The following is a 16,055-nucleotide window of genomic DNA, read 5'->3' on the forward strand; positions in this document are numbered from 1 at the left end:
TTTCACCAAGCTTATTTTAGAGCTTAATATGGGTAGTCTAGTTCTATACGGTAAGAGCTTAATACATTTTTAAAGGGCAGAAAGTCTCAAGACAGCAAGCTTTCAGAAATAACACGTACGTTTAAATGGAAGAGTGATAGATGTGTTAGGGGCTGTTTAATGAACACCAACTTATGTAATCAAATTAAACGTCGCATAAGCTTCAAAAAGGCAGTGCTTGTTTTTTTCTATAAAATTAGCCTAACGGTCGGCGGTACCGGTACATGACGTCACGTGCGAGCGTTAACTCGGTGACGATGTGCTAAGTGGGGGAATGGAAAAGGTGGGGTTCAAGAAATGCGACTCAGCAAGCTTTTTACATTTCTTGACCCTTCTTAATAGTTCTATCGTCCCCACTGAGAAAATGGATCACCAATGAATGACGCGTCATACTTCTACAGCTGGTCTTTCTCCCACAACCATCCCCTGTTTTCACGAGAAAAAAAAAAACCTGACCCGTCTCCAAAATCACGTCGCTGAGTTCTACTCAACCTCTCCCCACCACAAATCACAATTTCTATCTGAAACAATATGTTCATATGTTTGCTCTGTAATAATGCACGCTGTCATTACTATCTTAAGAGCGACGTCATTTATGAGCGATCTAATATTGATTTTCTTATTGCAAATAAAGTGTTCAAAAGTTCGACCTCCCAACTATTGTTGTGGTCTTGGATGCACACTATTAAGTCTGATAAGGTCTATTAGTCATTCATGTCAACTATATTGAAAAAAAAAAGAAAAATTACTATACAGGGCGTCATCCATAAATGATGTCACGCTTTTTTTTGACGATTTTTACCCCCCCCCCCCCTCCGTCACACGTCGTCACAAAAAGCCAGACCCCCCCCCCTAAAATGACGTCACACCTCACCTACAACCCCCCCCCCCCCCTCAAAATTGCAGTTGAATTTTTTTAAAACAGCTATATTTTTCCAAAATCTTGTCTGAACTCTGTCAAAATAGAGTATTTTAATCAATTGTTATTACAATGTATTAAAACAGTTTTTTAAAACGCAAAATAACGTCTAAGATTCGTTTTGTAACATTGCTTTTTTAAAATGCAAAAGTGTGACGTCGCACCATCTGAACCCCTCCCCCTCATCACACAACGTCACAAAATTACGGACCCCCCTCCCCCTACGAGTGTGACGTCATTTATGGACGACCCCCGGCATATATTAAAACAATACAAAACAATCATATTAAACCACAAAATCAACACAAAAGACATGCGAATAGACAATTTATTATTTTTAAAACATGGCCGCTGCTTGTATTTACTCATTGTTGTCTCGAACGGGGTAGTTTAAAGTTTATTCCAGGATATTTATGACTGGTTTGGTCTTGGATTGTGATTTGTTATTCAATTATCTGTTATGTTATGTAAAATATGACATAAATATGGCCAAATGAAAGAAATATTCATTAGTTACCTTCATCGCACATTACTAGCTACGTTGGAATTTACGACGCTAAACTAAGATTTTACCCTAATAATAATATATAATTATAAATTATATACTCAATGTTTCAATGTAGGGAAGGCCCAATTATTTTTTATTGCTTAGGCCTATGTTGCCTATGATAGGCTATATTTATATAAAGAATTGTGACTACGTTCTTTTTTAGTGTCTTAACTTATACTGATAGTATACTGTAAATGTATATTTACCTGGAAAGGAATCTTTAAAGATACCAGTTAAAATATTTTCATCTTCCACGTCTATAACATCTGCCATTTTTGTTTGGGTAAATCTAAACTACGGAATTTTACATTGTCTCCGCATAGTTTAGCTATGGTCTAAATACCGTACAAAATTTATTAGAGCTTGTAGGAAAAAAAACCTTACAAAAACCTTTTAGATAGAAAAAAAAAGGATTTTGAAACAACGAAAGGCTGAAAGTTATGCCACGAACAATACAATATACAATAAAATACATGCATCGGGTAGAAGGATAGTTAATTCTTAAGTTGGTCTAACTCATCTAATAAAACACAAACGATTGTAAAGTTGGTAAAAAATATTTACATTTGACAGAAACAGACAGGTAATGGACAGTAAAACCATAGAAATATAAGAAAAACACATTTTTCGACTTCAGCTACTGATTGTTTTATTAAACATACGTTTATTTTAGCTAGACCATTGACTAAGACATCGGGGATGAATTTCGCCCTTAAAAATAACATTTTGATGTTTTAAAAATTAAAGCGTTCAAATATCTAAATATCTCAAATCTAAAAAAGCCCATCTTGTATCTATATCTTTAATGTTGATAGTCATGGATTTCAGGAAGAACAAGTTTTGTTTCGTTTTTTCCTGGTATATAGTTCCACCTTGAAGAAAAAAAGAACACACTTCATTGAAGTCATATAACTTTTAAAAGTTTTTCTTTTCTTTAGAACCACTAAGATGTACATACAATGTCCATTTCCACATAAATGTCAAAGCAAATTTTCCAAAACTCCCCCAATGTCCATGCGATGTCCACCTCTCATCCCTCAATGGTTCGAATAACGAATAATGTCCATCCACCTCCCCAAAATGTTAACGAAATGTCCACCCACCTCACCAGAATGTCCAACGAAATGACCACCCACCTCCCCAAAATGTCCACCAAATGTCCATATCAACATAACTGTCAGGCTAGCCGGTTAACTTAGCGTCACGGTGTCCTATGAAATCAACACACCTGTCAGAATAGCCGGTTAACTTAGCGTCACGGCGTCCTGTGAAATCAACACACCTGTCAGAATAGCCGGTTAACTTAGCGTCACGGTGTCCTGTGAAATCAACATAACTGTCAGGCTAGCCGGTTAACTTAGCGTCACGGTGTCCTGTATATTTTCAGTTATTCGTTGAAGTTGAAGGTTAATTAACTTCATTAGTTTGATTATAATTTAATCGTCGGTTTTTTAACTTGTTTTACTTAAAGTCTGGGAAGAAACTCCAACATTGGCCCAATTCAGTTGCCACATAATTTGGCCAGAAAATAATTGTTTTATCTGTAGAAAACAAGCATATGTCAATTTGGTGGCTTTAGCATTTGGTTAGAATATTTAAACTAAATATTATGTTTCAATGCATCCTATTGTGAGTTTGTGTGGGACGATGTTGTCGAATGATAGAGCGTTGGAGGCCAGCCCCAAAGTCTCGAGTTCGGTCTTGGTTTTGATTAATCCACCCAGCTCTGATGGGTACCTGACAATACATTGGGGAGAGTAAAGACGATTGGGCATAGTGCAGCTTAGTGCTGACCACGCCATCACTTCATATGCCGAGGTCAAGAAACATATGAACCCTAGTTCATCTACACAATGGATCGCTACGTCTAAAGAAAGTATTTTTTACTTTCTTTATTGCTAGTTGGTGGCAAATCCCAATATTGATTCACCTTGCTATGGCTTACATTATTAGGACATTGATTCCTTTGTAGAATCTTCCAACTGTGTTTTATTCGTTTCAAGCATTAATTTTCATACTTCGTTTTAGATTCGAACCCGTTACCGTTAAAGCGGCGTAGGTGAAGTAGATTATAACAGAAGTGGTAGGTGAATGATAAATCTAGTTTAAAACAAGTGTTTTTCTAAACTTGACAGGGGCCGCTGCCGGTTAGATGGTTGGCACCAGAAAGTTTGATCGACAGAACACACAGCACCAAATCTGATGTCTGGGCCTACGGCATTCTTCTGTGGGAGATTGTTACGCTAGGTGAGTTCATAGGTTTACATTAGTAGGGGGGGGGGCGGGGTTGGGGGTGTATGTAGTGAAGGGGGTGAATGTTGTTGTTACTTGGTACCCTATCCCGTTCGTCCTTGTTCAGTTCTCGTGCTGTGAGTTGTAATATTCCGGTTTGTACCAGTTTATGAAAGGGTATATAAGGTGTATGAAAACGTGTGTGATGGCCTTAGTTTTGTCCAGATCTCCAAGGTTAGTACAGGTTAGGTTTATACTAGTTTTTAGCCACTGTATCTTAGTTTACTAGGTTGTGTATTTTCTGTTTAAACTAGACTGTGTTAGGTGTAGATAGTGTATATAAATTCTTTTAGTTTCAACGAGCCTTTTGTTTCAGTAACCGTTTGTGGTTGTTTGTCTTATGTGTTGCGCTACGCATCGGATCTCCCGAATGGCATGTCCGTGTGTTCACAACAGTGTACTTTACGGTGTTGGAGGTGGGGGGACTATCTTTGGGTGAGTCTATTGTTTTACTTTAGTTTGGTAGGAGGGGGCTACTGTATGGGTTTGGAGGGGGGGTGTAGATTGTGTAACGAACACCAATCTATCAGCCAGATAGTTGGCGAACGCTCCCGGGTTCGTTTAAATGATTATACACAGATGGCGACAAGCCTAAATAAAAGAAAGCTAACACAGCAGTTCACTAGGACTCGTACTTGATGTCTAGGGGAAACACTAGAGAAACTACTGATGCCAACAATACATTTAATCTGCATATAACTTTTAATGAGTGTACAAAGTCGTGGCAGAACACTAGATTTATACAGGATAAAATAGATTTGCAGAATGAACAAAACCCAACTTACAATTTGTGGGAAATAATATTATGATACACTATCACAGCTTTTAACACTTCAGAAAAATCACCACAGTTTACACATCGCTGCTATAAGCATAAATAATTACTTAACCACAAGTAATATAAGAATATGCTGCTTAAACAACTTAGTACTACACGGCGACACACAGGGCTTATTTTCTCTCAAAGATGTCTGGTCAAGTGTCTAGACCACTTAAGTCACTCGACCACACAGGCCACCACCGAGGGTCATGGGATCTAACCGGGAACACCCGGCCGCCGCCTTGAGCGAGCGTGATCCGGGCCACTGCGTAACAGGGCCACCCTAATCACTGAATCACAGTGATTCGAACCGAGGAATTGAACCTCGGCCGCCGCCATGGCGCGCCGAGATCCTAACCACTGTACCACATCCTGGTCCGTATCAACCAATCATCTCATAATGGAAAAATACTGCGTCTAAGACTTTCTTAAGACAGTGGAAAAAACCAGTGATTATACCACAGACCATATATGGTAAAGTAACAAATGTAAAAATAAAATTTACCAGACCTAAGTAGGTCACATCCCCTCCCTTTTGAAGAGGCAGATAGGTTCCACAAAAAAACATACATAAGGAACCAATCTGGCATAAAAAAATGTTCTACAAATGTAGTGAACCAAAATCTTAATACCAGGTGAAAACATCCCTGGAAATAAAAGGGAAGTAACTCAAGCTTTTACAATTCATGAAAGGGGAGTAACCCTTTCAAAAAATAATAATACATCAAAGTCCCTCAAAAAGGGGTATTACAATATTTCCATGTGGATACTATAAGTGGTAAACCCGACAGGGTAATTCCTTTATTTCAATGACTAGCTACAATATCAACTGAGTCATGTGAGACATTTTATCATAAAAGATTACATATAATGAAAAACCACCTTTAAATAAGGTTCACCTGAAAATAAACAAAATATTCAACAGGATTATAAGTTAACCACTCACATTCATGTGAGTATCACCCAAACAAACCACTTGTATATGGTCTTAACTAACCATAAAACATGTCACATGATAAATGTGGGTAATAAAATTTTACATTCTTGACAAACAGTCAGCCACAACATTATCAGTTCCCTTAATATGGGAAATTTCCAGATTAAAGTTTTGGAAATATAAACACCATCTTAATATTCTGTGATTCTTTTGTCCTAAACACCATCTTAATATTCTGTGATTCTTTTGTCCTAACTTGGAGGTAAATTTAAGAGGATCATGGTCAGAAAATACCATGACTGGATTGATTGAAGAGGTGACATAAACTTCAAAATGTTGCAAGGACAAAACCAAAGCTAAAGCTTATTTTTAAATGGTGGAGTAATTTTTTTGATTCTCATTTAACTTTCTGGAAAAAAAGCGATTGGATGGTCAATCCCCAGGTTGTCTTCCTGAAATAAGACTGAGCCAATGGCTAAGTTGCTAGCATCAATAGCAAGTTTAAAAGGCTTACCAAAATCTGGTGCAGCCATTACAGGAGCATTAGATAAAAATGACTTAATGTTTAAAAAAGCTTCATGACATTTAGTTGACCATTCAAAGTCAACACCCTTTTTTAGTAAAGCAGTCAGGGGTTCCGCGACAGCTGAAAATTTTTTACAAAACCGCCTGTAGTAACCTGCCATCCCAAGGAACTTTTTGATTTCTTTACAATTCTTGGGAGGAGGCAACTTCACAATAGCATCTACTTTAGCTTCAATGGGCCTAACTTGGTTAGTTCCCACTTGATAACCCAAATAGGTAATTGAACCTTTACAAAAATCACATTTATGCAGGTTTACAGTAAAATTAACTTCAGACAATTTTCTGAAAAGGTCAGTCAACTGAACAATATGCTCTTCAAAAGTATCAGAAAATACTACTATATCATCTATGTAGGCCTCACATTGGTCAATGTCAGCAATGACAGAGTTAATGACACGCTGGAAAGTTTGTCCAGCATTTCGCATAAATAAGGCATACGTTTATATCTATAAAAACCATTAGGGGTTACAAAAGCAGATATTTCTTTTGCCCGGTCAGATAAGGGGATTTGCCAGTACCCTGACAACAAATCAATTTTGGAAATTATCTTTGCTTGACCAACTTTATCAATAACATCCTCTATTTGAGGTAAGGGGTAAGAATCAGCTTTGGTGAGTCACAAACCTGAAAGATCCACCGTCTTTCGGGACTAAAAGGCAGGGGGAACTCCAATTGCTGAAACTGGGTTCAATGATATCATTCTTGATCATGTAATCAATTTCATCTTTTATCAAAACAGCTTTTTCTGGGTTAACTCTATAGGGGTGTTGTTTGACAGCCTTTGCAACAACTACATCAACATCATGAGGTGGTACCTTTGCTTCTTTGGGGACATCCCCAAAAATAGAGGGAAACGTCTCAAATAACTGAGACAATTTATGGCTTTCCTCAGTGGACAAATGCATAAGGTGGTCATTTAAATGATCTAAAAAGGAAGAATTTACCAATTTTGGGGGTTTCAGTTTTTCATGTATCACATCATCAGAAACATTTATACATACAGGTAAAGAAATTTTAGCTGTGGAATGAAGATTGGTACAATTATCATAATACTTTTTCAGTGAATTGACATGATACACCTGCTGTTTCTTTCTCCGGTCCGGAGTATTGATCACATAGTTCAAATCATTCAACCTTGAATGAACTGTGAAGGGTCCACAGTACCTTAAGGATAACGCATTGTTCAGGTTAGGCACGAGCACAAGGACCTTCTCGCCTGGATTGAATGTTCGTTTTCGAGAACTCTTATCATACAGTCTTTTCATCCTCACTTGTGTGAGCGGCTGGAGTGTATTTTTATTATTTGTAACTTAGAAGGCGAATGTATCGTTTCGTTTCATGTCGTAAATTGTTCGTAGTTTTTAGTTGTGTAGTCCCGTATTATGGCGCCGCTGTCTCACTGTTTATGTCCCTGTTTATAACTAGTTTGCATATATTTCGTTTATATTGTTGTCATTGTTTATATTAAGTGTCTTTTTATATAATTCTGTTGCATGTTTCGTGGCGTTTGGTTTGTTATCCGTGAATTAGGGACTATTTATTACGTGTAGTGTGTGAGGTGTGTGGAAGTCGATTTCCGGCGTGTTTGAGTCTGTCTTTTGGTATGTGGAAAGCAGCGATGAAGAGAGCAGGAAGACTCTCTGGTCATCGATTGTAAAGAACAGCAAATTCACACCATCCAGCCGTATTTATTTTGTGTTTGTGTTCGTCATAGACCTGGTAAGTTAGAAATAAGTTTATTTTTTGCTATGTTTATTTTTTTGCTATGCTGTTAATTTTGGTTCCTGGCCATACGTTTTTTTGTGGCTGTTTTCTGACCGCCATTGTGGTCAGGCCATGTGGACTCAGATTCTGAGTTTCTATTATGTTATCGTCATTTTATTCATTTGTTGTATCTCTTGGGCTTGTGTTAAGCCAAGGATACTGCTTATTTATACTTGGCCCACAGTTATGGTTTACTCCTGGCTGTTGGGTTAAGTGGTACACATATTTTATTGATTGTATCCCTTGGGCTGGTGTTAAGCCAGGGGTAAAGGTAATTTTAGACTTGACCCGCAGCTATGGGTTACTCCTGGCTGTTGGGTTAAGTAATACACACATTTTATTGATTGTATCCCTTGGGCTGGTGTTAAGCCAGGGATAAAGGTATTTTTAGTCTTGACCCGCAGCTATAGTTTACTCATGGCTGTTGGGTTAAGTAGTGGAGTTATTGTTACTTGACCCACAGTCACGGTTCGTTCCGGACTGTCGGGTTTGGTTATGTACTTGTAGCTGTAGGCTGGTTATGATATTTTTATCTTTATAGTGACCTTTCGCTTCCTGTGGTGGTCGTGTTGATCCCCAGGAGAGTGTTCGGTTCATTCTAGTCACTGTGGAGGTACACATGTTATTAATAACTTTTATTTTACATAAGCCTTTTGTTAGGCTGATATACGAAGTGACTACATACTATTTAGTCACTTCGACTTTGAGAAATCTCAATGGTTGATGTATCTAGACCACGTGGTAGTATGGTGGTCTGGGTTTAGATTTTAGTCATGGATCTAGAATCTATCTCTAGATTTTACTTACATATTTTATGAGAACCTCTTGTGGAGGCTGATTATTGTGTGCATTGAACTAGTAGTTTTATGCTCAGTGACTTGATATTTACATTTAAGTGTGTTCTTTGTACTACTTTCATTTGAAAATTCATTTTGTACAATATCCATTTTATTTTCAAGTGTGTCAACTTCTTAGTGCCTTGTGTATAACTGTTTTTACATTTTGAAATGATTCGTCTATTTTTCCTTTTTCTAGGACGGTGGTCCGAAATTGGGTGTTTTGTTTGATGTAAAAAGTTTGTTTTGTTTGGTTTTGGTTTGTCTGTTTTGTGTCAGTTTTTATCTCTTCTTTTTCTGTGATTTTTCCATTGGTTCCTTCTTTTTGATAAATAAATTTTGTTAACTGTTAAAGTTTTTGTTTTATTTTAGTAGTTTATTTAGACTAAGGATAAGATATAACCACTGTGGGTTTCACCACGGTTGCACTGACCCGGACAGTTAGATAGATTTTAAGGTATCCCCCCCTAGCAGGGCTTACACTTGGGCCTTTCTTAAGTTCTTGTGAGCCAAATCGCACACGGCTTTCAATCGAACGTGAAAATCTTCAAAGTCCTCCACTGGATGGTTACTGGTACCTGTCCAACGCTCGTGGATCAGCTTCAGGGGACCACGGACAGAATGTCCGAACACAAGCTGAAAAGGAGAGTAACCTAGAGATTCCTGAACACAGTCTCTAGCGGCGAAAATAATCCATGGAACAGTTTCATCCCATTGGGTGTTACTTTTAACGAACGTTCTCAGCATGGTTTTTAGGGTCTGGTGGAACCTCTCAAGTACACATTGAGACTGAGGGTGGTAGGCTGAGCTGGTGACGTGTGTAACGCCTAGCTTGGCTAACGCTTCCTGGAAATGGTGGCTGGTAAAGTTGCTGCCTTGGTTGGTTTGCACAATTCTAGGTAATCCGAAGGTAGTGAAGAACCGGGTCATGGCTCTGACTACAGTTTTTGCCTTAATGTTCCGTAAGGGGAACGCCTCGGGAAAACGGGTACTTGAACACATAAAGGTAAGTAGGTACTCGTTGCCCGCCTTGGTTTTCGGCAAGGTCCATGATGATTTTGGAGAAGGGTTCTTCTACCACAGGAATTGGATTCAAAGGGGCCTTAGGAATTTTCTGGTTGGGCTTCCCGGCCAACTGACAGTTCGTACAACTTTTGCAGTAACGCGCCACATCATTTCTCATTTTTGGCCGAAAAAACAGTTCTTTGATCTTCGCCATTGTTTTCGTGACTCCTGTGTGCGCTGACATCGGATGGTCATGTGCCAGTTTCAGTATTTCATGCCGATAAGGTGGAGGGACCCACAGCTGGTTTTTACCCAACCATGGTTCGGCAGGTGAGGCATTCACTGGTACAGAGCGACGAAAGAAGAGGTCGTTCTCGGAGAAATACTCCCCGTCGTCAGCTGAGAGTGATTTTTCGACCATCGCTTTGAGTTCCGCGTCGACTTGTTGAGCTTTAATGATGTCTTCCTGAGATATCTTCAGAGTCAATCCCAGGCTTGGGTTCTCTGGAAGCATAGACTCCAGTTTGGGAGTTGGATTTCCTGACGATGATGGTAGGTGTGGTTCAGGCGCTGTGTCAGCCAATTGTTTGGTCTGGCTTCTTGACACCACACATGCAGGATACAATTCATGATCATCATCTGGAATTGTTGACAAAGGGTTTTGAACCGTATAAGGGTATACTTGGCTTCCCGCAAGGTCAGGTGTACTCCTGGGACAGGAATACTATCGATCACTCCTAAAATGACCTCACCTTCGACGAGATGATGTTTCGGGGAAAACTTGTGTAGAGGGACCACAGTGGATTCTGCCCCCACTCCCTGAATAATGGAAACATTCCCGGTGTTCGTCTCCGGTGTAATGTCCATTGAGCTCTTCAAAAGAAGTGACTGTGAAGCCCCTGTGTCTCTTAAGACGGTGATATTCCGCTGAGACAACGGATCACCTGGTTTGCTAATGACAGCCTCTGCAAGGAACGATGAAAAGTCAACCTTTCTCGATCCCTCGAGATCGGTAGACTCGGAAGAAACTGGATGGTGGCGTGAACAGTCAAAATGTGACTGAACGTAATGGGTGGAGACTTGATTTCCTTCCTGTGGACACTTAGGGTTAGTGTCATTCCGAAGACTAGAGTTCAGATTTGAACTGGCTGCTTGATGGATGAGAGCATTGTGCGCTGAGGTACGCACAACCTCTCTGTTGACTTGAGTGACCAGGTCTCTTGCAGTATTTTCTCTCAAAGATGTCTGGTCATAGAACTGACCTGATTGTGTGAGACGTGTGCGATAAGTCTCTATGGAGACTCACAGATCACTCAAGTGTCTATCCCTAGACCACTTAAGTCACTCGACCACACAGGCCACCACCGAGGGTCATGGGATCTAACCGGGAACACCCGGCCGCCGCCTTGAGCCAGGCCACTGCGTAACAGGGCCACCCTAATCACTGAATCACAGTGATTCGAACCGAGGAATTGAACCTCGGCCGCCGCCATGGCGCGCCAAGATCCTAACCACTGTACCACATCCTGGTCCGTATCAACCAATCATCTCATAATGAAAAAATACTGCGTCTAAGACTTTCTTAAGACAGTGGAAAAAACCAGTGATTATACCACAGACCATATATGGTAAAGTAACAAATGTAAAAATAAAATTTACCAGACCTAAGTAGGTCACAATTGTAAATCTCGGCAAATTCATTAAGCAGGCGCATGTAACCTTCTCATTGAATGTCTTGCAACCAACAGTCTGATTGCAAACTATACACTTTTGTGTTGATAGATGGGGTCGGAGCGAACTTTCTAGATAGCAAACAAATACAACAAAATAGCATTAGCTTCCTACAACATTGTGTCATGAAGAAGGGCTTCACAAAATATGTACATTAATACTATTATATTAATACACGGGATACAGTGATGGGTCTGAATAGATCAGCCTTCAAGATAAAATAAACAGTACCTGTGATGTAAAAGATACTGGGTGAACCTGGCAATAGGGCTAGTAAGTAGGTCACCAACCAGTTATATGGCTCATGCAAGTTTTATTGAGCCTTAGAACTGGTTGGTGACCTACTTACCAGACCTATTTTGTTCCAAATGTCCAGCCTAGATTTCATTTTCTCGTACCACACCCACCCCACCCTAAGTTGAACAAATATCGATCTAAAGAGTTTGATTGATTGATTTCAGGTGCCAGTCCTTACCCCGGGTTGTCTGCCCAGGATGTCTTCAAGTTTGTTAGCGCTGGCAAGAAAATGGAGAAACCTCAGCACTGCAGTTCTGACATGTAGATAACTTTAATCCTAACCACACAATCACCCACACACACATCCACTTTGACAACTAAAAACCCACTCAGCTAGAGAAATTTTGACAATTCCACATCAATTACGACAGCAACAAAAAAGTTCCACACAATCACACAAAAAAAATCCCACACAACCCTCACTCCCCCCCCCCCCCCCCCCCCACATAACTCACCTCAATGTATAATCCCACCCACTCATAACCCCACACAACTCAACTCCAACAATCCTACACAAAATCCCACCCCCATACAAACCCGCACAACTCAAATCCCACACAAAATCCCACCCCACATAATTCCATACACAAACCCACCCCCCACAATCCCACACAACTCACCCCATACATAATCCCACCCATTCACAACCCCACACAACTCAACTCCCACAATCCCACACAAAATCCCAATCCCACACAAACTCCCCCCCCACTATCCCACACAAACTCCCACCCCCACACAACTCAACTCCCACAATAAATCCCACCCCACTCAAACTCCCACCCCCACACAATTCTTCAACTCAACTCTAACAATCCCACACAAAATCCCACCCTGACACAATCCCACAACTCACCTCCCACAATCCCACACACAACGCCACCCCAACTCCCCCACAACCAACCAACTAACCCTAACCCTCCCTGTCCCCAGATACGAGCTCATGTGCAGCTGCTGGTCCTTCCTCCCAGAGAACCGTCCAACGTTTGATGCCCTGTGTTGCAGGTTCGAGACTCTGCTGGAAAAGGAAAAAGATTACATCAACCTGGAGCTATTCCAGAGCGAACAGTACGCTTGTCTGGATGCTGACATAATGGATGAGAAGTTATAGGACATAAAGCTGGTTGGATGAGAAGTTATAGGACATAAAGCTGGTTGGATGAGAAGATATAGGACATAAAGCTGGTTGGTTTAGAAGATATAGGACATAAAGCTGGTTGATTGAGAAGTTATAGGACATAAAGCTGGTTGATCGAGAAGTTACAGGACATTAAGCTGGTTGGATGAGAAGATATAGGATATAAAGCTGGTTGATTGAGAAGTTATAGGATATAAAGCTGGTTGGATGAAAAGATATCGGACATAAAGCTGGTTGATTGAGAAGTTATAGGATATAAAGCTGTTTGGATGAGAAGTTATATGACATAAAGCTGGTTGGATTAAAAGATATCGGACATAAAGCTGGTTGATTGAGAAGTTATAGGACATAAAGCTGGTTGATTGAGAAGTTATAGGATATAAAGCTGGGTGATTGAGAAGTTATAGGACATAAAGCTGGTTGATTGAGAAGTATAGGATATAAAGCTGGTTGATTGAGAAGTTATAGGACATAAAGCTGGTTGGATGAGAAGAAATAGGATATAAAGTTGGCTGGATGAGAAGAAATAAGATATAAAGCTGGTTGCTTGAGAAGAAATAGGATATAAAGTTGGCTGGATGAGAAGAAATAGGATATAAATTTGGTTGGATGAGAAAAAATAGGACATAAAGCTGGTTGATTGAGAAGAAATAGGATATAAAGCTGGCTGGGTGATAAGAAATAAGATATAAAGCTGGTTGTTTGAGACGAAATAGAATATAAAGTTGGCTGGATGAGAAGAAATAGGATATAAATTTGGTTGGATGAGAAAAAATAGGACATAAACCTGGTTGATTGAGAAGATATGGGATATAAAGCTGGGTGGGTGCAGACATAATAGATGAAAAGTTATAGTAGAATGATTGGGTTATATTAACTGACAGTTGAAGTCACCTAAGGGATCCCGGATGTTACATAAAATTACTTGGATTTTGCAGAGAAAGTCGATTTAAAAACTAATCAAATCATTCTTCGCTGTGATCTCGTACAACATGTTTTTGTTAACACAAGTATTAGAAATGCTGACATAGGTCTATGGCTCATGCAGGTTTTATTGAGCTGTAGAACTGGTTGGTGACCTACTTACCAGCCCTATAGTATAGTAGCGATCGTCCAGACGTGTACATGTTTCATAACATACCTACAAGACATTTGAAACCTACCCCATACTCCACAGGACGTTACAGAACAAATATGTTCATACCCCCCCCTCCTTGCCTCAGTGCTTTGCAATTTATGTGACCATATAAATGAATTACAAGAATCACATTATTTTTTAGAAAATCGTCGTTTTTCATCCTAATTATCCAATGATTGTAGATTCATGGGCCTATAGCAGAATTTTTTTTTTTTTTTTTTTTTACAAATAAAAATAACTAAATTTAATGACAGTGTTAAACAACAGCAGTATTTTAACCATATTCCATATGACACAATATAACATGATGATAAATATAACCCCCTCCCACTTTCTCCTTTCATCAAATGTGCACGATCTGAACGCAGAATAAAATATTTTATTAAAATAAGACTGTTTTGTAATTATATTCATTATACAACTGTCTGTTGATTTAAGCAAAAGAAACAATAACGTACATTAATAATTGTAATGCATTCAATGATAAAAATAGATAATAATAAATGCAATCATTTGTAGTTTAGATATTAACGTCAATAAAACATTAAAATTTAATAACTATGAATATAAACATACCTAACTGTATATACAAACATTGTATTCAATAAAAAAACATTGCAACCATCCATTGTTTGCAGTTGTGTTGTCATGTTATAGTGATGCCTTGAATTCTATAGAACTGTTTTCATCGTTACTATGGACTTATAGTAACTACTTTTACAAATGCTGCCGAGTGTATGGCTTGTAAGACATGTTCTCTCTCACTGTTATTCGATATTTCGCTAGCCAGGGAGAGGTGTGAATTTTCGAACTGAATTTTCTCTTGTGAACATAGTTACCTTTATTAACAAACAAAAAATAATGCGGTTATTTGTTTCTAGGTCTCGCCTCAAGATTTTAAAATACCAAGAGTGCATGCAAGAAAAAAGAATTGCGCAGCAAGTGAACGGAAAAAAATATTTAAATAATAGTGCGGAAAACTAGTACTTCATTAATTCATATGCGTTTTTTTAGAAATCGGAAATAGCGTAAAGTTCTACTTCCGGTCAACGAAAATTACTCAAAATTTGAAAGAAAGCAGAGAATTAGATCTTTTACGTTTAAGTGAAATTTCGTTTCTCTATGTGAAACAGTACTCAAGTTATGTTTGCGTTTTTGTTTGTGGTTAGGGTTAGTTAAAAAGGTAATATATATATATTAAATCCGGGCTATGTAGGGTGTATGCTGAACACAACACACAAGTCATGGGGGGGGGGGGGGGGGGGGGGCGGCGGTAGATGCATGGAAAAAATTCTGGTGCCTGGCCGGCTAGTTTATAATTATTTATATATATATATATATATATATATATATATATATATATATATATATATATATATATATATATATATATATATATATATATATATATATATATATATATATACATACATATATATATATATATATATATATATATATATATATATATATATATATGTTAGGGGGATTTAGTTGTTCGAGAAAGAGGGGTCATCTGCGATCGCACTTCTGACACCAAAATGTAAGGTGAGGGTTGTTTTTGTTAACCGATTAAAAGAAAGACAAGGTAAGATGGTATTGACCATTATTCTCTCTAATCCGTGCACCTTTGCGTGGTGACAAAGGAGTCTAATAGACCTGAGCAAAACTAATTAACATCTAAACAAATACAACATTAATTTTACACTAAAAATAAAACTTGGTAAACACCCAGTTAATACATTTATTTAACTTCATCCTACTTCACAAAAAATGTATTTTACAAGCAAAAAACAAAAGGATACAAATAAGACCTGGCCAGTTTTCATAATCAAGGAAACATTCCTCAAATTCTTAATACATGTAAAAAAAATCGCTTACATTTTTAGATACAACCACAATTTTATCCTTTCATGAATGTATACGAGTTCCTTACACGACCCAGTTCGTCACACACAAAAGGCAGGGTGATTCCCCAGCAACAAGGACAACATATCCGTCCTC

The 16,055-nt window shown here is 38.7% G+C and overlaps 2 protein-coding genes across 5 annotated transcripts in view; one reads left to right on the forward strand and one right to left on the reverse strand.

Annotated features, from left to right (window-relative positions):
* The window catches only part of LOC131956417 (zinc finger protein 883), a 16,297-nt gene extending 14,278 nt beyond the window's left edge, over positions 1-2,019 (reverse strand). For all 3 annotated transcript variants that reach the window (XM_059320846.1, XM_059320844.1, XM_059320845.1), the window contains exon 1: positions 1,715-2,019. Coding sequence is in view for 1 of the 3 variants with exons in the window: in XM_059320844.1 (XP_059176827.1) it covers positions 1,715-1,781 (67 nt within the window). In the remaining 2 variants the exon portion in view is untranslated. The remainder of the gene's footprint in view (positions 1-1,714) is intronic.
* LOC131956419 (tyrosine kinase receptor Cad96Ca-like) overlaps positions 1-14,667 on the forward strand; it is a 20,461-nt gene extending 5,794 nt beyond the window's left edge. For both annotated transcript variants that reach the window (XR_009388963.1, XM_059320854.1), the window contains exons 2-4: positions 3,644-3,755; positions 11,940-12,036; positions 12,709-14,667. Coding sequence is in view for 1 of the 2 variants with exons in the window: in XM_059320854.1 (XP_059176837.1) it covers positions 3,644-3,755; positions 11,940-12,036; positions 12,709-12,886 (387 nt within the window). In the remaining variant the exon portion in view is untranslated. The remainder of the gene's footprint in view (positions 1-3,643; positions 3,756-11,939; positions 12,037-12,708) is intronic.
* Positions 14,668-16,055: the final 1,388 nt, after the last annotated feature.

Source organism: Physella acuta, unplaced genomic scaffold (assembly GCF_028476545.2).
Source record: "Physella acuta isolate Inbredline_101_S28 unplaced genomic scaffold, ASM2847654v3 ptg001148l, whole genome shotgun sequence".
NCBI lineage: Eukaryota > Metazoa > Mollusca > Gastropoda > Physidae > Physella > Physella acuta.